The following is a 21,885-nucleotide window of genomic DNA, read 5'->3' on the forward strand; positions in this document are numbered from 1 at the left end:
TTTAGAGAAAAATTGCATCTGGTGTGTTAACACATCTCATTCCATCTGGGCTGCCAGCATTGCCTTACAGAAAGGCAGGTTAATTCAGCAGGGAAGGCAGATTCCCCCAGTTTCTGGTGCTGGGAGCTGCCCTTTGAAGGAGGGAAATCTGACTTTCTCTCTGGTGACCTTCCTAGTAGCACCGCCCACCACACTTCTGGGGACCCTCATGGCAGGGGCAGTCCTGCCTCCATATTACAAGTCTGACTCTTGAATTGCACAGGGGGAGAGCTCAGAATAAAGGCAGAAGCAAGGGAGGGAGTGTGGAGTATACATAAGGTAAATGTATTTGACAGGGCCTGGTTTTCCAAAACCTTGCAGTTTCAAATGTTGGCCTTGCAAAGGACAGGAAAATTTCCCCAGGCTATAGTCTCTGTTGTAAGATAAAGAATTGTAACACAGCAAGGTTGCTGGTTCAAGAACAGTCGGGTTACTGATTGATATGTAAAGATACTGGGAAATTGCTGTAAGAAGAGAATGCTTGCTAGGATCAAGCTTTTGTTGGTGGATCAACCTAACTTCTTGAAAATTGCATTATAGAATGTCACCTTGCTTGTTTTACTGAATGTTGCCAGCTTCTATTGTTAAACTTGTTAAACTATACTTAGCAAAAACCCCACCTATGTTCTGTTCCTGTGTCTTCCTGGCCTGGAGAATAAATGCGGGAAGAGAACCCCAATTCATGGTTAATTTCCCAAATAGAAGGAATACCTCTATCTTGAGGATTCTAGAAAATTAACCCCTTTTGGGGGCTTCTCACTGCTCAGAAGAGATGGGCTTTGAGTAATCTTTGGCAGCTCCATCACCCAAGGGGAAAGGGGTAACAAATCCATGGGAGGCAAAGCAACAAGGGAGACCAAGATGTGGATCTGCTACTGGGTCTGCTTCCATATGGGGGCCCACCCTCTCTCCAAACTCCAAGGGAAATGCAGCTGGATTGCTTCTAAAACAGAGGCTGGGAGGCCATGACCCCCAGCTCTGTTGGTTCTGGAGGCAAGTGTCTATGTGTTTCAGTGTGTGGCAGAAAAGCTTCTTGCTGGGCTTCCCAACTAGGGAGCTGCCGTGACACTTTAAGCCTTGGCCTTCATGCATTTTTCATCCTGCAAATCTTGGTTGACTTTGGATGAAAACAGCGAGACCACTTAGGATGATGTTATTGCCACAGTCTAAGCAAGTGATAATGAGTTCTGCACTAGGGGAGTGGCAGTAACGATGAATTTAAGACAGGGTTGGGAGGTAAAACCAGCAAGACTCCATAATAGATTAAGTGCCAGAGTGAGAAAGAAGGAATCTAAGAAGGCTCTGGCGTGAGGGTGCCACCAACCAGACTAGGAATCCAGGAGCAACAGCAGATCAAGGCAGTGTGACTGGAGGTAAAACCAGCAAGACTCCATAATAGATTAAGTGCCAGAGTGAGAAAGAAGGAATCTAAGAAGGCTCCGGTGTGAGGGTGCCACCAACCAGACTAGGAATCCAGGAGCAACAGCAGATCAAGGCAGTGTGACTTGCTTGGGGGACAGGCAGGCGTAGGCGCCAGATTCCAGCCTGTGTCTCTGCCTTCCCAAGGCTCTGCCTCCACCTGCTGACCCATCACTCCAGCCCATTTCGGCCTTGTGTTCTGCCTCTGCTCACTCAGGGCACCTTCTCTGGTCCCTCTGCCTGGATTGTTCTCATCCCTAAGCCTCCATAATGTCTTCCTCCCACTGGGATGCTCTCTCCCTTCACCTTTCCAGACCTTTCCCTGCCCTCTACGCACATTGGGAGTCCATCCTGTAGGGCTTCCTTGGTGCTCTGAGTTCTGGAGTTCCCTCTGTGATGCTGGAGTCGTGCAGTGACCTACCCAGGAAAACTCCCCAGGTTCTCTGTGGAGTTCTGATCATTACCCTCCTGTTTCCTCCTCCTGTGGCAGAGGCTCCATTAGCTGTCAGAGAATCCTGTTGAAGGGGACGCCAGACATAGCTGGCATCAAGCCTGCTGTCAGGACGTGCCTGAGCAGATGCAGCAGCACTTGAACTGGCCTCTTTGGGCCTCATGAAGCGTCAGATGGCAGGCATATTGCTTTCTGAGATTTATACATGGAGCTACTTTCATGCTGCCTTGGACAAAAATAAGGGAGAGCCCTGAACCTCTGTCTCCTTCGGCCTGTGGGACAAGGCATGGCCTAAGATGATTCCCCCACTGCCCTTGCTTTACATAATGCCAGGCTTCTTGGAGAAGTTGGGCCAGCCGCTTATCACTTCCTCCAAATCCAGAGATTCAGATGGAAGACCCTGCCATCTCCACCCAGGCTTTCCACAGGTGAAGTGGCCAAGAACCGCCTCAAGTGGGAAATGCACATGAAGCCCTCAATGAGACCTCTTGGCAAAATGAAATTTGACGTTAACGACAGCCCAAGAAAAGGCCCACTTCGATGACCCTACGTCACTACATATTACAGAGCTCTGAAAAATAGTTTGGGATACATATGTGCATTGTAGCACAGAGGCCAGGTGCTGCTCCCCGTAGGGATCACAGGGCTCCTGGCAGCTGGCTGGTACCGCCTGCACATGATGCCTGGGTCAGCTGTTTTGCATACAGAGTCAAGAAGTCCGGGGACAGATCCTTTTGAAGGAAAGGCCACAGAGTGGGAGGATGCTATTAAAATCAAGTGGTTCATCTGTCAGAGCAGTACAGATGACCAGACCTTACATTGTTCTCTGGATTTATACACTTGTGAACCCAGGAGATTTTCAGAGACGACTCATTTATTCATTCATGTATTTATTAATTCAACTAATATTTGTTGAGCATCTAAATGTTGTGCTAACTCTTGAAATAATATAGAGATTAATAAGACCATGTTACAACTCAGTCTCGGGACAGACAGATATATTTAAAAAGTTACAATGCAATTTTTTTAAGAGCTATTAAAGTCCACGGTTTTCTACTACACTTTGCAGCTTAACAACACTTGTTCTCATTAAGAAACACCAGCTCAGAATAGCCCAACTGCAGGAAGCACCCATGTGTTTCTCCAAGGCACCTCTAGGAGCTGGAGGTCCCAGGGGAGACAGTGTGTAACATATCACCAGTGCATTCATTCTCAGAGAGCTGAAGCAGGCCTCTGACTTCAAGGAAAATAGTGAACACTTGCTGGAAATTAGGTCAAATCACTAATCACACATCAGTGAAGGGCTGCACACACTGATTTGGAGGGATGACAGTGAGCGATGGGTGACACTCCAGATGTGCATATTTCTTGGGGTCATCTCAGCAGCTATCATACAATGTGTCCTCCTATATTGAGGAGAGGGCTTTTGCCTGTAGTGGCCTTGCCCAAACTGATCAGCCAACGGGTATCCATGGCTCTGCCCCAGGAGCCTGGCCAACCACCCCTCATCTAAAGCTCAGATTACTTCACCTAGAATTCCAAGTTCCAGATTCCAAGGCCTTGGGGGAAACCCTCTTGTCTAGGATTCTAGAAATGGAATGATAGTCTGATTATAGGATCAACAGGGTGAGAGCTCCTGAAAGGACATTGGAAAGTCCTCCATGCCCATGCAGATGGAGAAATGAAAACTATAGCTGCTGATACCAATCACATGGATTTATCAGTCAGGGTAAGACAGGTTATGCTGCAGTAACAAATGGCCTCCAAATCTCATTGCCTTAAAATAACAAAGATTTCTTTTTCATTCCTGCCACATGTCTTTCTTGGGTTGGTTGTTTCTTTGCTCCATGTTGGTTCTCTACCAGGATCCAGGCTAATCAGTAACAAATGGCCTCCAAATCTCATTGCCTTAAAATAACAAAGATTTCTTTTTCATTCCTGCCACGTGTCTTTCTTGGGTTGGTTGTTTCTTTGCTCCATGTTGGTTCTCTACCAGGATCCAGGCTAATGGAACAATCTTTATTTGGAGCATTGTTGATCTCATGGCAGTGAGAAAAGGCACATGGCTAGCTCTTAATGTTTCTGCTCTGATATGACACATGTCACTCGCAGTCACATTTCATCAGTCAGAGCAAGTCATGTGGCCAAGCTGGTATCAGTGGGTCAGAGAAGTATGTTGTGAATAGAAAACATTCTGCCATGGTGCAGTCCTGGTGGTTTGCCAGGCTCTTGTCGAGAGGGCCTCCCTGGCTCCCCTGAGATTCTCTGCCACTGAACTGTCCCACCCACTGAACTGCTTCTGGAAATAATTGACTTTTACTGGGTCCCTAGAGGAAGGGCTATTTCTGTCTGGTTCATTGCCTCATTCTCATCACAGTGCTTGGCATACCTTGGACATTACCTAAACATTTATTGAAATAATATGGAGTTGATATAGCCAATTGTGAAAATATTCTACAGAATGAGGCCTTTGTCCTTGATTACTTGGTTCTTCTCCCTAAAACTTATCCTCACCCCTTCCATGTCCTGTGGTGGACCCTGAGGAGATGTGAACTGAGGGCTGCATGTCAATCACCCTTCCCATAGTCCTACCTTAAAGTGCTGCCCTCTCCAAGGCCACCCAGAGTAGAATGCAAACCCATCAAATAAGATGTCCAGACAGTGACCATCACCCTCAGGCCCCCTTTGGGCTCTCACACCACAGTGTGCCCTGAAATCGACTTCTTCACCCCATCTTTATCTATTTGCTGCCTCAGAGTGGCATCCCTGCCCTGGTAGAGCCCTCGAATCAGACCTCACCTCCGGTTCCAATCCCCAGTGTTCATGCTGCAGCTACTGTGTGTCAGACCAGCATGAATCCTCTGCAGACTGGTGGCCCCAGGGACCTTCGCAGAGGATTCCAAGGCAGCATCTTAAATGCACCCTGATGTGCAGATGATACTGCAGCATCTTTGCAAGAGTACATCCAGTTTACCCACTGCTTTCCCATGGGAGCTTTTGGGGAGAAGAGAGACAGAAAAAACTTGAGAGAGAGTAAATATCAGTTTGTTTAAGTGTACAAAAAAACCAAAATCCAATCTGTTAAGTTTGTGGAAGTCTGCACCATCTGGTTAAGCACAGCTTGATGCTTTCTGGCAGGCAACATCTGCAGGTTAGGGAGGGCGGCCGGCCACCCCTCCTCAGCAAGGCAGACAGGGGAGCTCTACACCGATGGCCTTGCCAGGGCACATGATGTCCTCAACGTGTCTCTCTGTGGAAGCAGTAGCCTGTACAGGGAACGGGCATCCCATGGGACTGGGCTGTGCTTGGCAGGTCAGCTGGTTGGCCCCTGGACACCTCTGTGTGGAAGGAAGAAAATTAGTTCGATGTCTGAGAGGTGAGACTGTCTCTAGCTCGCTGTGTGGCTGTGTGATCTCGGGCCAGTAGTTTTTTCTCTCAGGGCCTCAGTTTCCATGTTTGCAAAATGAGCAGGCAGTTATAAGATCCCCCTCTAGTTTCACTAAGATGCACCATGGGGATCACGGGCTTCGGAGCTAGAATTCCCAAGGATGCGTCCGTTCATTGGCCAACTCACTCAGCCTTGGGTTTCTTACCTGTAAACCAGAATCTTAATAGTGTTCACCACATAGACGAGCAACTAAGAAACAGCATGGGACAGACTTAGTTCAAGTCTGGCACCCACTAGTGCCCGATAAAAAGTTCCTAGGAAAATAATAAAGTTCTGTAACTATAAAAAATAAAGTTCTATAAATCTCAGCTATATCTATAGAATAAACTGTCAAGGACTAGGCTATTTTGTAACCAATTTTGCCTCCCAGTCTTCCCTGGATATCTCCCCCCCCCCATCACCCCAAGATAGTCTTTACACCTCTCTGCCTCCATCCGGACCTGTCTGAAGGAAATCTATAATCAAGTCCTACAGGAGTGTAAGGTGATACTTGTAAGGTGTGAAGTCTACGGGAATGGTGAGGTTCATAACCAAAAGTGGTGGAATTTCAAGCCCTGCCCAATGCCCTGGTATGAGGCCTGGCTGTTCTGTACAGCAGCAAAGCCAACCTCAGCAGCCACCATGCACACACCTCTGCACTGGGCCCTGCTAGACTTGTGTTGGGATCATTGGCTTGAGCTAGAAGACAGGAGCTCTGAGTGCTCAACCTGCATCTCTCTGGCCACCCCAGATGTCAAGAACTGATACACACTCAAGTCACCTGCTGTCTTCATGCTGGACAAATTCTGGTGTCAGACCCAGCTACTTGATGAGTCAAAGAAGCTGTCGCCATGTCAGATTATTCTGGGGGTGCTAGGAAAGTGAACTTGTTCCAAATACCTTGTATGTCCCACTGCCAAACCACCCACAAATCTCTACTTGCTACCTCCTTGATAGATGCTTTCTTGCAAATACCTATGGAGGGTGGTACCTAAGGAGGGCAAAAGCTTTGTTGGTCATTAAACGTTAGTGTGAATTAGCTTGTCAGGTAGGTAACATGGATACCAATCAAGGGCTAGGAGCATAGGATGAGCACCGGTGAGTATGATGAGAGGTGTGGGCGTGGACAAGAGGCAGGATGGGTGAGCTCACCTGAGCACCAGGCAGATTGCCAGGAGCATCTCAGGGGGGCACTGGGTGGGAAGAAAGGCAAAATCCCTAGGAAATACCTATGTAAATAATGTCAACAACTACACCCATGCTTCTCCTGGAAAAGCACAAGCTACAATGTGAGCACGCTTCTCCTGGACAAGCACAAGCTACAATGTGAGCATGAATTAGGAAAGCTGAATCTCCCACATTCTCAGGGAAAACTAGCTGGGTTGAACATTTTCAAAGAAGTATATTGGTTTTCAATATAGTGCCTTCCTGAGGGATTTTCAAGGGTCATTTTAACTGTAGGAGATTTTTTTGTGGCGGCTGACTTTGGAATCCAAACTCCAGGTTGCTTCTCCTGGAAAAGCACAAGCTACAATGTGAGCATGAATTAGGAAAGCTGAATCTCCCACATTCTCAGGGAAAACTAGCTGGGTTGAACATTTTCAAAGAATTATATTGGTTTTCAATATAGTGCCTTCCTGAGGGATTTTCAGGGGTCATTTTAACTGTAGGAGATTTTTTTGTGGCGGCTGACTTTGGAATCCAAACTCCAGGTGACATGAGGCTCTGATATACAGAAAGCAAAAATCCAATGATTCTGGACAAATAGCAGGTAAGATGTACAGCCACTGCCCACTAAACCCATCAGAGTTTATGAATGACTGGTCTCCGTGCCCTGGCCCCCAGCACAGGGCACGCCTTAGACTCCCTGACTCATTACTTGAAAATCCCAGGAAGCCCCCACCCTCCTTCTTTCCTGAGTGGCTGTGCCCTGCTCCTGCGTGACAGAAGGATGCAGAGAATTCCGCATTTGAGCCTCTGAGGAGAGTCAGTGGAGGCCCAAGGGTGCTCCCAGCAGGCGGTGCAGTCTTCTCTGCCAGGCCAGCTGCTCCCTCTCACCTCAGACTCACCTTCCGCAAATGTGCCCATGACACTGCCACTGCATCAGGCTGAGTCTTTGTGCATTGGCCTAGTGTGGAGAACACTAACATTTATAAAGCAAGTGTATTTCACAGGGCCTAGCTCCCAAGGCCCTGTAGTTTCAGGTATATACTAACTTTTTAAAATTACACATAGAAATGTTAAGTTTGCGAAAGACAGAAAACTTTCCCTGGGCTATAGTCTCTGTTGCAGATAAAGAATTGAAACACAGCAAAATTGCTGGCTCCAAGGGCAGATGTCCTTGGTGCAGCTAAACCTAATGATTGTTGCCATGACAATTATCTTACTGTTCTTTTTGTAACCACCTGTGTTCCTTTTCTGTAACTTTCTGGCCTGGAGAATAAATACTGAGAGAAAACCAGAGTTCAGTGTTAATTTTCTGAGGAATGCTGCTCTTTTGAGGGTTCCTAGAAATTAACCCCTTCAGGGTCTCTCACTGCTTAGAAGAAATGGCTTTTGAGTAATCCTTTGCATCTCCATCACCCTGGGAGAGGTGACAGCCTAGAACTGATGATGATGATGATGATGACGATGATGATGATGCTAAAGTTAAGCTAATTCCGAGTGAAGATTGACCATGGTGAGTGCTGCAGGCTCCAACGCCTCGTCTCATCCAGTCCTCACAACACACCGGGAAGAGGAAACAGATGAGAAGGGTCGAGTGACTTGCTCACAGTCACAAAGCTATCAAATGGTGCTGTGAGGTGGGAAGTTCAAGTTTTGCTGGCTTAAGAACCCATGGTCTCAACCACTGTACCATTTGGCCTCAACACATGGTTATAAAAAGTGTGGTTAGCACCAAATGGCTCGTGGGACCAGGACCCAGAACTTTTCCTAGTCACAGCCCTCATCACAATGTGTCAACTTGTTGGCTCCGAGCTCCTCCAGGTCAGGGACTGTGTCTGATTCACCTTTACATAGCCAGCTGCAACAGGGGTCTTGGCACATGGTCAGTGCACAACAAATGGCTGACAGGTGAATAGACGGATGAACACATAAATTAATCCATTGATCCAAATCAAACACTAGTCTTCTCCAGGAACCCTCCCTACTATAAAAGCCCCCAGTTTCCCCCCAACTCTCTAAACTCCTCCAGCACTTTTTCCTTGTAGAACAGGTCATTGTACCCTGTCTTGCCACATGCAGCTCTTTTGTCTGTAAATTACTGATGCCTCCCCATGCAGACCATAGCAATTCAGGGGCTGGAATGGTGCTTGGCATTTCTTTTCCCGAGTCACATAGCTCAGGGCTAGGCACAGACCTCTCTCAGTATGCTAAGTAGTACATCCTGACCCAGGAACAGAAAACAGAAGGTGAGGACACCCACCCCTGCCCCATGAGAAATGACCGTTTGTTCTTCCTGTCCCCTGTTCCCTGCAGGAGCCTCCTCTGGCATCATTGACCTCTTACCATCTCCCAGCGCTGCCACTAACTGGACTGCAGGACTGCTGGTGGACAGTAGTGAGATAATCTTCAAGTTTGATGGCAGGCAGGGTGCCAAGATCCCCGATGGGATTGTGCCCAAGAACCTGACGGACCAGTTCACCATCACCATGTGGATGAAACACGGCCCCAGCCCCGGCGTGAGAGCTGAGAAGGAAACCATCCTCTGCAACTCAGATAAAACTGGTGAGTCTCAACCCAGCTTGCCCAGTGGCTACCTCTGTCCCAACTGGTTGGGCACAGATATGGCCCTGGAGGATGTAGGAGAAAAGCAGGCATGTGAGAGGGTCCCTGGGAATATATTTTGGTCTCTGGTTTTCTGCCTGCCAATTTACTGGGTTGGGTCAGAGCAGGAGCTGGAAAGCAGGAAAAGCAAAGAAACAGACATAAAAAATGCAAAAGCTGGAATTAGTGGGTTTTGACCTGGGTTTCTCAGAACTCCAGGATCCCCAGAGGTACCGTAGGGCTTCTATAGATGAGGTGAGGGTGGAGGAGGAATCTTCATTCTTACTTCAAGCAAAGAAGCATCACTTTAATATATTATGTAAAGATTTCCAAAAGCTTTCTTTTGAATAAAAGAGACCTACTGATTTAAAATAGTAGTTCAAAAATCACTTCCATATGTAATAGCAATAGCGAACATTTGTTAGGCATTGTCAGCATGCTGAGTGTGTGCAAGGCAGTTCACAACTTGGTGGTTAGAAATGCTCCAGCACTTATTAGCTACATGACCTTGGGCAAGTCATTTCACCTCTCTGTGCCTCACTTTTCTGTCTACAAAATACACATTAGAATATTATCTCCTCAAAGGGTTTTTGTGAGGATTAAATGACTCCACATCCTTAAAGTGCTTAGGACTGTGCTTGGCACATAGAAGTGTGACCTGTGTTAGCTATTACTATTCTAAACAAAACATCTTTACAATTTTATAGATGCATTATTGTGTTTCCCATTTAAGGATTAAAAAACATCCCTGAGAGGTTAAGTGACCTGCCACAAGTAGTTATATAGCCAGTATCAGAACTGGAATGTCAGCCTAGATCCAACTAACTCCAAATCCTATGCTCTTGTCGCTGCACCCACACACACACACATGCAAACACATGCACGCACACACATGCACATGCAAATATCCTCAAATTTTACAACTCTGTCTTTAATTATAACTTCAAATTTTCCATTCCAAATACTACTTTTGTTAAAATACTCAAAATGAATAACCACCATAGCAGAGATAACAGTCAGAAGACAATGTGGAGGAATGGCTAACAGTTCAGCCTCTGCTGCCAGGCAGCCAAAGTTCATATCTCAGCTTCTTGTGCTATGACCTTTGAGAAGTTGCTGATCTTTGAGGCTCAGTTTCCCCATATGTAAAATGGGGGAAATAAGCATGAAATAAAGTATTAGATCATTTAGCAATACCAGACATAAAAGGGGTGCTTTTATCAATTTACCTGATGTTATCATTCTCATTATTACTTCTGCATTATGCTCCTACCAGAACCCCCACATTCCCTGCTTTCCTTGATCTTCACAATAAATGTTCACATGTTTTCTGATGTAGAGACAGAGTTGCCTGCCTTTCCCCTAGTCACATGGTAGGTCTGAGTAGGATCCAGTGCCAAGGACAGGTTTTCTCTGAGAACTTCATGCAGGGAGGACCCAGCAGACCTGCATGAGATGGCACTGCAGTTTGAGACCAGGTTTCGGCCTGTGCAGCGCCTGGTGAGCACTCCCATCATGATCCAGGATCCAGTGTCACAGTGGGGCAACAGCCTAGACTTCGAACAGAGCAGACAAGCTTAAAGCAGCATGAGCTGAGGTCAGCAGCCACACACATGCAGTCCTTTCAGAGATGTATCAAGTATGCCTGTGAGGCAGGTCAGACAGATATAAATGTTCCTGCTTACAGAAGAGGCAACTAGAATCCAGAAGGTTGAGTGCCTGGCCCAGGATAACATAGCCAATGACCAAGAAAAGCAGGATTGGACCTGGCTCCTCTGACCCATCTTCCAGGCCCATCCTATTGTACCAGCAGTTCTTGCTAGAATAAACTGGCACCCCTGTAAAAATACCGTGTGTAGATGCCAGGCCTCACTCCAGCTCAGCAAAGGATCTCAGGGGATGTTTTCAGGCAGCAGCAGCTGGAAACTCTACATTAGATGATGATGTCTGACTGTCATCATAGCAGTCCACCAAACAGGCATTCAGCCCCAACACCTGGTACAACTCACCTTCAACCCTGTATAAAGTAACAGTTTACAAATGAGCTCAAAATTGGCACCAAGAAGATGGGAAAAATTTTCTCCAACTTCTCTGACTTTAAAAAAAAGTCTATAAATATCTCCTTGTCCTAAATTTAAAAAAGAAATACACACACACACACACACATATACATGTGTGTGTGTGTGTGTATCAGCGAGAAATTAAAGATTAATTGGGTTTTTTTATATCAGAAATTATTTTCGGGGGCCGGCACGGTGGCGCACTGTAGCAGTGTGCCGCTTGGGAGTGCGGCGGCGCTCCCACCGAGGGTTTGGATCCCACATACAGACCGGTTCCTGCTCACTGGCTGAGCGAGGTGTGCGGGAGCAACACCGAGGGTTGCGATCCCGTTGCCGGTCCCGGTCCGGTACGGGCGCGACACTGAGGGTTGCGATCCATTGCCGGACACGAAAAAAGACAAAAAGGAAAAAAAAAAAAAAGAAATTATTTTCAAGTTATAAAAGCAATAAATGTTTACAGCAGAAACATGAAAAACACAGAAAAGTATAAAAGAAAATATACAAATCAGCTAAAATCCCAATACTTGGGGATAACATTTAGAGCATTTCATTATAATGTTATTTTTATTTCTACATATGTAGAATGTCCTTACAGTTTTCAATATATTTTTCATAATACACGTGATGCTATTATGTTATCTTTTCTCTTTACATAACATTATATCCAGATCATTTCTCTTTGTGATAAAATATTCTTTAAAAAATATGAATTATAGAGCAGTTTAATACTCTGCCATGTACATTTATCATGCTTCATTTAGCTGGCTTCCTTTTGTTAGATATTTAGGTTGTCTCCTCTTAAATGCAAATAAAACAATGCTGTAATGAGCATTCTGGTATATACCTTTGGGACTTTTTTTTTATTGTTTCCAAACCAGAGGTTGAATTACTGAGTCAAAGAATGTAAGTGTTTTAGGAAGGTTATTGATGTAAATTGTCAAATCGCCCTTCATGGAGATTACAGTAATTTCTGTCTGGTACACTAAGTAAAACTTACTAATGCTGGTTCATTATGAAGTAATTTATAAGTCGTTGGATAACAGACTTGATTAGTCAGCAAAGGCTAATTGTAGGACAGAGAGAGAGAGAGAGAGAGAGAAAGCACCATTATCACCCCCACCATCAACAACACCACAATTTCAGTGGCTAACACCCTTTAATCGTAGTTTTCCTTCATTTTGGTTTCCAGTAGCCCTGCGTGGGAGTGGAGGGTGGAGAGTCTCACATTGCCCTAGATCTTCAGAGACCAAGGATCCTCATCCTTTGGTGCTGCTGTTTCAACCACAGAACTGAAAGAACAGAGTCGAACACAGAGGGTTTTAGTGGTCAGGAGAGGTTGTGGCAACTTTTACTTCTAATCACATTCCATTTGCCAGAACTTGGTCACACTGCCCCACCTACCCATGGGGGAAGCTGTGACATGAGTTTAGCTGTGTGTCTTGGAGCAAAGGAAATAGGGTTGGGTAAACACACAGCAGCTACCACAAGGACATTTGTGCCCGGTCCCACCCACCTTTGTTGGTCCTTAACCTCTATTCCTCAGGTGAGCGATTCTCTTTCCAGTTTCCTTCCATGGTTCCTCCTCAGTTCCTGTCCTTTGTCGTAATCGCCTCCTGCACACGTGCATGCCCACACGACACATGCACACACAGCTGCTCCTCCTGCCGGGTCCCTTCCTCCCAGCGTGCAGCCCTCTTGTGTCCTCTGAGTTCAACTGAGAACGATGAATGATAAGTGGCCACATACAGTTCTGACCAGTTCCCTACAGGACTTTCCAAGAGAGAGGAGCCAACCTGGTCCAGCAGTCACCAGGTGAGAGTGACAGAGGTGTCAGCTTGGTAGACAGTGCAAGGGTGGTCCCCCTGCCTGCTGGGGAAGGGAAGGGCTACTCCACACTTGCAGAGATGCTCAGAAAACCACTCAGAGGGACGGAGGAGGTGGATTGTAGAGAAGAGGCGAGAACCTCACTCCCGCTGCCTGTCAGCTGAGCTGCACACACTGTCAGCTGAGCTGCACACACTGTCAGCTGTGCTCCCCGGGAGAGCCCTGGGAAGGTCTGACTCGCAAGCCCAGGACTTTAGAGTGCATGGAAGCTGGGGCCTGACACTCGCCCAGGGGTCTGAAGGCAAGAGGCTGAAGGGCTACCTCAGTGGTAGGGTGAGGGGAGAGGGGCAGTAGGGAGAGCAGGTCCCCTGCTAGAATTCAGCGGAATGCGTGTGTTTTTGTTCTTGTTCCTGTGGATCAAATGGGCATCCAGAAATGTGCAAGGCTAATGCCAGGAAAAGGGGTCCCAGCAGCAGTAGCAGATGTGTGTGTAGGAGGGGACAACTGAGAGGCCAACTGGAAAGAGCATCCGTCACACCAGGAATAGAGAGGTAGGGCCCACAGAAGTGGGGATGGAGCCGGCACAAGTGTCCTAGCCATGTGGAAAGGGACTGTGTCCCTCACGGTATCAGCTCCTGTGTAAAGATTTAGAGCAGGGCCATCCATGCCAGGGGGTGTGGTGGAATGGGGGTGGCAATGTGCACCCTCTGCAGAGCCCCTCCAGAAAGCGATCCGTGCACTCATGGAGAAGCCCATATGTAGACACCTGCCATGACAGAGGACTTTTGACATCTGTGAGAAAATGACAGACTCCAGCAGCTTTTAAAAGAGACCTTCTTCTTCTTTGCGTCTCATCTGCCTTCCCCCACCTCTGACCATGATTGGAGATAGGAGGAGGCTGGGCGGTGAGGAGGTGGGTCAGGAAGAATGAAAGAACAGGCTTGCCCCTCCTTCCCTACGGCTGGCTGCCGAGCCAGGGGTCAAGACCGAGTGGAGGAGGGGACATATCTTTTACCTGGGTGAAAGACTGATGTTTGATTTCAATTGAACCCTTCGGGACTCTTCTGATACCTGAAAGTGACGGGGAGGCTTTAGGATCTGCCAGAGAGGTGGACAAAGAGAACGGGAGAAAGCTTCAACAGAATGCCTGAGGACAGGAAAATAAATGAGGTTGATTCCTAGGCGTAGCACACCAGCAGCTCATTGACTAAAGCAGGTGCCCCCGCATGTGTGTTGACTCCAGGAACCCGGAGTAACAAAGGCAGAAGGAGGGAGAGCTCCCGGGAGAGGACGCTGCAGCAGCGCAGGTCTGTTCTCTCCGTCTCCTTGTTCTATCTCCTCCCGCAGCCTCTCCTGACTCCCAATACACTAAAGGCAAAAATTTCTTCTTGCTCTGTTTTCCTAACAGTTATCAACAGACACTACAGGAAATCAGTCGTACAATTATGAGGGCACAGAAATATTTAGGAAAATCCCCATAACCAGGCTATTTTGCCAGTCCAGAGGCTCAGTGGTCACCCAGCCACTGACCAGCCCTGCCACCTTTGGCAACTGACCATGCTCCCTCCTGCCGTTCTTTGGTTACACTCTGAAAAGTGGGGATGCTTTTGTGAAAACAGCCTCTGACACTACCTTGGTAAGTTGCCGTGGCCCCGAGGCAGTGCAGTAGTGCTTATAACAACAGTCCCCAAGCTTCTGTTCTGGCAGATGCTTTGCACACATTTCCTCATTGTATCAATTATGATGCTCTCCATTGCAAGAAATAAGAAGTCCAGACCAAACTGATATCAGGTAAGTGAAAACCAAAATGATAAAGGGAATGTGGGGTTCTTATAACTGGAACATCTGGAGCTATGATGGCTTCATAAAGTCATCATCAGGGTAACATGTGAGAGACCCGGGCTCCTTTTCTCTGTCGTTTCTCATGTCTGCACCCCTAAGGGTATCAATTTCGTGTTAGTAACTGTGGATGCTGCAGCATCAAGCCTCCCACAACTTCCAGAGGGCAAGTGTCTCTTCTATTCGCTTTCTGCCAAAAGGGAGGTAGGCTCTTTCCCAGAACCACTCAGAAGTTCTCTCATGTCACTGGCCAGCACTGAGTTGCCTGCCAATTCCTGACAGAAGCCTGTGGCCAGGAGACTGGACTACGCTGCCAAACTTGGGCACGGACCCTGAAGCACTCACTGTGGCAGGGTGATCTGCCAATCAGGACCCACCCCTAGAAGAGGGATTGGTGTTGTTGGTTCCTTCCACCCAAACTTCACCGGCAAGATTTGTACAAGTTGTGCAGGAATCAGTCATGGTATCTTACTCTTCTTATACATTAGGATAATTCAGCATCCCTGTCATGATACAGCTAAGGAAACTGAGGTTCTGAGAGGCTAAATCTCTCCCAACATCACCCGAACATACAACTCCACCCAAAGTGTCTGAATCTATGGCCCATGCTCTACACCTGATCACCTGCTCATTCACCCAGCATTTATGGAGCATATACCTCCTGGTAGGTTTCTGTGTGTGCCACGATGTAGCAAGATGTGAGTTCTCTAAGGACTGGTCAAAGAACAGCTCCTCTTCTGCCAATTGGTAGTATCTTCTCACTGTAGGCATCATGACTGGGGTCCATGACATGAGATTTCCTACGCAGGAAAAGAAGCTTTTATATCAGGTGAGGAAAAGTTCCCACTGATTGTCTATGTGTGGGAAGCAGTGTTTATTCACTGCTTCGGACAGTCACAGAACTACGTCTAATGCTGGAAAATCAATCTATCCTCTCCTCCCAACTGGTAATGGAGAGGCAGCTCTCCTTAACCCAGATTAGGTGGAGGGAAGAGATGTGCTCCCGTCACTGTTGCCAAGACTAATGAAATAAAATAAAAACCCAGAACTCTAGAAGACACCAACTATGCTAAAGGAGCCCAGAGCGGCTGATATGATGGGCAAAGAGTCCCCCTTAACCCTCCCAGAAGTATTTGTAACAACAAAAAAACAAAGCTTGTTAACGTAAGGAATTGTCACCCTGGGTCTGAGGCAGTATCTGAGTTTAAGTTAGGTTGGTATTTAAAGTCCAAATGACCTCTCAGTGCAAGTTTTGCTGTGGGCTTTCCTGCGTCTTCCTCTTCCATGTCAGTGAGCTCCACCATGTGTGTTCTAGAGCATTCATCGGAACCAATTGTAAACACGAAAACTGGAATGCCCGTTCCTTTGTCCTTTGAGCTTTGCTAAGTGACATAGCAGGAGGCTCTTCTGGCAGAGACTGACACAGGGATTCTCTCACTGCCCAAATCCTCTTGCTGCTTTTCAGAAATGAACCGGCATCACTATGCCCTGTACGTGCACAACTGCCGCCTTGTCTTCCTCCTGCGGAAGGACTTCGACCAGGCCGACACCTTTCGCCCTGCAGAGTTCCACTGGAAGCTGGACCAGGTATGGCACTCACTTCCCTGCCCCACTCACGCCTTTGCAGGGGTGGTCAGTGTGCTCAGTGGTGATGGCAGCAGGTAGGCACCGCAAGGTCTGGTCACTTGGTGGTGTTTGCTCAGGGAGACACACAGAATCTGAAAGTCAGGGTGGAAACGGCCTCCTTGAAGCCAGTCGGAGGTGGGGAGGCCACACCTCCCAGCTGCGTCTTGTGCATTTGCTCCACGTTGAGCTCCTGGGAGGCTGGCCCCGTCTGTGATCTTTGCCACTACATCCTTATATCATAAACGCTCCGTGTCTCCTCTTTGGTGCTCTACTACCTCCTTTGAGTGACAGTGCAGCCTTGCTTTTGGTGACACAAGCTGAGAACAGGGACCTGAGGACTTTGAAGTAAACAGTGACACAGAGTGCTATGAGCAGCGCATTCTCTTTCTGAAGTGGAAAAATCTATGACTCACTCCAGAGCCTCATGACTTTTGATCACAGGTCCACTGAGTCATACTCGTCAGTGACAAATCAAGTGTCTGGTTTGAATCCAAAGCTATGAAACATCTCTTTCCGAGGCTGTGTAGCATCGAGGCTGTGGAGGCAGCACTCGCTTCTCCGGGTGGGGGTGCACCCAGCACGAGTCTGTGCAGCAGGCCTAGAATTGGCTTTTGCTTAGATTTGAAAGGGGCCGGGGGCTAATTTTTTAAATGAGTTTGAACGATCAGGAGGGAGAATGTCAGTAGGCAGAGGATGGGACTGAAGAACATGAGCAGCTTAATGAAGCAGAGGAAACGATGCTCGTGGGACCCTTACCGCCTGGGGCCCCAGCATCTCCTTTCGCTTTCATTCCGCCCCACCCATATCCAGAGTTGAGTGCACCTGAGACCCTCAGTCTTCTCTTTTTCACTGTGTGCACTACCTGCCTCACCCTGCTGAGGGCCGATTGCTTTATAACTTGTTCCTTTCTCTCTCCTTGTCAGTCCATCTCCACTCCATCCTCTTCCTATGCCACCTAATTCCCCAGGCCCCGGTGGTCTGATTTCAGAAGGTGGTCCTGGCAAACATTCCAGGAGGAACTAATTCAAGCACTTTGAGATGTGAACGATTGCTGCCCCCTCTCATCCTCACAGATGTACACAGATGTGCTCTTCAAAACAGTCATTCACCCCAGGCAACCTCTCGGTGGTAGAACTCCAGGCAACATGATGAGATGAAGGGTGCCGGGCTGATGGGAAAGATGTTTGGGGGATCCCAGTGGCAACTGCCTAATCCATCCCAGTAAATCCCATCCTGCTGGATCCCAGAGTTCTGCAAATAGAACATCTGGATTAGTTTCTGTTCCTCTGAGCTAGGAATTCTGGGTCTTGCAGGAATTGTGAAATCCTGAGATCGTTTATTTGATTTCTCAGCAATCTTTCAGCTATGTCCTAAAGTGCCATTTGGCTTTGATGGGATGTTTTTAAATATATAACATAAATTGAAGTGAATTAAAATAAATTCCATATGTTGAGCATTTTTTTTTTAATAAGAACATTGCAGTACTGGTCGAGATCATTATAAATACCCTGTAACGTTTTCTAATGTGGAATTAGGAAACACTGACACAGGCAAATTAAGTCACAGGGTTTGAAATTAAAAATAGGAGAAGGAATTCTGGTTTTACAGATCAAGCCTTAGTGAATCTAGCAGTTCTAAAATCTGTCCCCAAAATGGTGACCGTAAGGACGGGCTGAGATTCACTGCACATATGTGAGGTCATTCTCATCTCTGCTGCAGTCCTTCCCAGTGGCCAATCGAGGTGGGAGCCAGACATCACACAGAAAACCATGGGCAGGACCTGCCCTTTGCATGATGTCATGCTGCTGCTTTGGTGAGCTTGCTAATTTAAAATTTAAATGTTTATATTTTTACATTTCAAATTTTTTAAGTGCAGAGATTGGAATTACCACTGAAATTCAAACTGTGCATAGCCTTGATGGAACACTATGAACTGTCAGGACTTCTCTTTGCTCAACCTCTGCCTTCTTCCATGTCTTTGTCAGCTCAGGTGCCATAACAAATACCACAAGCTGGGTGGCCTAAACAACAGAAAGTTATTTTCTCACAGTTTAGGAGTCTGAGAAGTCCATGGTCCAGGTGCCAGCCAGTTCAGTATGGTGAGGGCTCTTCTTAGCTTGGAGAAGCCTCCTCTCTGTGTCCTCACATGGCAGAGAGAAACCTGGGGTTTTGTCCTTTCCTTATAAGGAACCAGTCCTGTGGAATTAGGGTCCCGCCTTATGACCTCATTTAACCTTAGTTACCTCCTGAAGGCCCTATCTCCAAATACACTGGGGGTCAGGGTTTCAAAATATGAATTTTGGGGGGACATTATTCAGTCTGTAATATTCCTCTACTAAATAAATTAACATTAAAAATTTTTAAAGACTGCTTAATAATGATCAGAAGCCCCAGCTCACCTGGACAGTTGCCCCCCTCTGAAGGAACCCACAGTGGGTAGGGTGTAGGAAACCTCAGCTGTACCCATGCTGGAAATCCAGTGGATGTCAAGATCAAAAGAAGGGAGAGATTAAGGAAGGGGGGGGACGGAGGAGGGAGAGAGGGTAGGAGAAAAATCCAGAGATCTGTCAACACCTGGTGATTAGTTGATCTTTGATTCATTTGATCGAGCATTTTAAAACTCTCAAGTTTCACCACGTTTTACTTGTTGGGCCTTGACCATTGTTCATCTTTGATCACGATACCTTATTTCAAAGACCCTTCTGGATTCCACCAGTGCTCTGTAATGGAAAGAACTCAAGGAGGTCTAATGTATTGTGTGCATTCAAACTCCTGGCCCGCCATGGGAATTCCAGAAGCCTGATTTCTGTTCTAATGCCTGAGGGGGACTCATTTATTTCTTTATTCACCAGTTCAATCTGAGCCAGCTCTGTGCTGAGCACCCAGGATCAGCAGCGAAACTAGGAGCCTCTGCTCTCTAGAGGTTTCCGCAATCATGGGTCAAACACACACATAGTTTACAATAGGTTCTGGGGCAGAAGGTGGGGGTGGCTGGGGGTCTGTGGGAGCCCATGTGTGGGCACCTGACGTGGACCTGGGGATGAGAGTCAGGGGAAGCCTCTGGGACTCGACATCTGAATGGGGTGTGGAGGGCTCCATGGTGTGGGGCCAGGTGGCCCAGGTGGCAGAGCAGTGAGCAGGAGGGAACTGGAAAGGCACAGATCAGGGAAGTGGAGGGCCACGGTCAGAGAACTGGAAGCCTTCGGTGTGGCCGGGCATAGACAGGGGCAGAAGAGAAGACCTTGCCAGGTGTTAGGACCCAAGTATGGAGGAGCAGGTGGGAATTAAATCCCAAGTGGCTTTTTATATCATGTTATTGAGTTGGTTCTTTATTCCCAAAGGAATAGGCCACAATCAAAGCATCTGGTATTCAACAGAAGACAGAATTTTAGGGATGGGCAAATATTTAGAATGCTAGTATAACATTCATCAAAATTATCAAATTTAAGTAGATATAACTCAGGCCAGGCCATTCCATGGGGCTAGTGACAGGGGCTGTGTGAGAGCAGAGCCTGCCCCCTGCCTGCTCCACAGCCAGGCTGGGAGACCCAGCACGAGACAGGTGTGTTTGACCAGCTGGCTCCTCTCAGGATTGGCAGCAGGGCATGATGCACGGAGTGGTTTCCACATAGCCCTGCAGAAGCATGCCTGGTCAGTGAGGCAGTCGCCACAGAGGTGCCGTGCGCTCTGTCAGCCCAGCCCTTTGCCCCACACCTCAGGAGGCCTTTGCCAAGGTGCATGGACAGCCAGGTAAATCCATTAGCAAGCAGCTCCAGGAAATGCCCCTGACAACCCAATGCATCTCACTGAAGTGATCATAACAATGAGGAAGATGTCATTTTAATGGGATTTTTACTTATGATCTGTTGATGCAAATCCCTTGAGCCTGCAATTAGTCATGTGCAAACCCAGACTGGAGCAAAGGAGAATGCCCAGCTGCCAGCACACTCAGGAAAGGTTTATTAATTTGCAGCCCCTCCTGGCTTTAATAGTATTTGGATATGGTTGACTCAGTGTCACAAATTCCAACATCTTCCCTTTGGACCTGTCGGTGCTTGAAGGGAAACCTGCTGGTAGTTTACAGCACGTTCCACTTATTGGAAGACACAGCTTGAGTGACAGCCTCAATTGCCCAGCAAACGCACAGGTGCTCCCAGCTCATGTGAGGAAAAACTGCATCTCTGAAAAGTTGCAATGAGCCCCAGATGCAGCAGTCAGATCCATTCAGTTGGCTGTTGTCCTCTCTGTGCCAGAATTTGGAACAGACTCCAGGGATGGAGAGAAGAAAAACACAGCTCCACCCTGGGGAAGCTCAGGCCCTGCCAGCTTATACCCAGTTTGTGTTGCCTGGGGAGTATTCTCTGCAGGAGTCAAAACTCTAATAACTGTGGGCAGGGAGAAGCAGCAAGAATGAGCGAAGATACCTGGCTGGATGAATTTAAGATCCAGCTGAAAAAAATTTTTTTAAATCTATTAAAAAATAAAGATTCAGCTTCCCACATAGCTCCAGGCCATACAAGAATCCTGGCCAAGTGCTGCACTATCAATTGTGCAGAAGTTGGAAATCAGATTTTCAGGGAAAATCTACCAATTTTTAATATTTTCTCCTTAAAAAAAAATAGCATTGGGCCAAACAAAATAATCTGTAGCCCACCTTTATCCTCTGGTAGCTAGTTTGAGACTACTGATTTAAAAAACTATGATCTTAACACAAGAAAACCATGTGATAATGTGTCTGTTTGAGAAGTTTGGACCTTCTTAAATGAGGCCTACTTGTGCTTTGTAAGTGCTTCCCGTTCTCCCAGCCCTCTGCACCCCCCATAGAGAATGCTGACTCTCCAGATGGGAAGGGGCAGGGGTGAGTGGGGTGGGGGGTCCCTTCAACCCAGGCCCTGGTGCTGATGGTGGTCGTCCTTCCTCCTGCATAAAGGAGAGAGTAAGTCATGGGCTCAAGTCCCCCAGATCCAGGATTCAAGCATATTTGTCTTGGGCCAGAGCCTCTGCCTCTCATGTCCATTGTACTTGCATAGAATTCTAAAGCTCCTGGAGGAAGCTAGAAGTGAACAAACCCTCTTCTTCATGAGGAGAGTGTTAGAAAGATGCAGAGTCAGTTCGCTTGCGTCGGCTCATTCAGCTACACCGGGAGCCTACCAGGTTGGTTCAGTCATTATTATAGCCAAGTGCCAAGACGTTATTGGAGAATGGTCAGTCCAGTCCATACTGGTCATCTTAATGAGCAGAGTAATCTGGCACGGTCAGCACTGTAATTCTACTGTTGGAAACTGAGCTCCGGATGCGCTGGCCGCCTTTCTCCAGCGCAGTAACCCACCCTGCTCAGCATCCCTGCCTGCACACAGCATTCAGGAAGACCTGCTTTCCTTCAGGAACAGATGTCATCCTAAACAGAGGGGACAGAATGTGCAGAGCCTCTT

At 47.3% G+C, this 21,885-nt stretch overlaps 1 protein-coding gene across 1 annotated transcript in view; it reads left to right on the top strand.

The window, feature by feature from the left end:
• Positions 1-8,823: 8,823 nt before the first annotated feature.
• The window catches only part of CLSTN2 (calsyntenin 2), an 88,803-nt gene continuing 75,741 nt past the window's right edge, over positions 8,824-21,885 (top strand). Inside the window, exons 1-2 of the mRNA XM_008585418.1 lie at positions 8,824-9,065; positions 16,293-16,414. Coding sequence (XP_008583640.1) covers positions 8,990-9,065; positions 16,293-16,414 — 198 coding nt within the window. The 5' untranslated portion in view covers positions 8,824-8,989. The remainder of the gene's footprint in view (positions 9,066-16,292; positions 16,415-21,885) is intronic.

Source organism: Galeopterus variegatus, unplaced genomic scaffold (genome assembly GCF_000696425.1).
Source record: "Galeopterus variegatus unplaced genomic scaffold, G_variegatus-3.0.2 Scaffold3565, whole genome shotgun sequence".
NCBI lineage: Eukaryota > Metazoa > Chordata > Mammalia > Dermoptera > Cynocephalidae > Galeopterus > Galeopterus variegatus.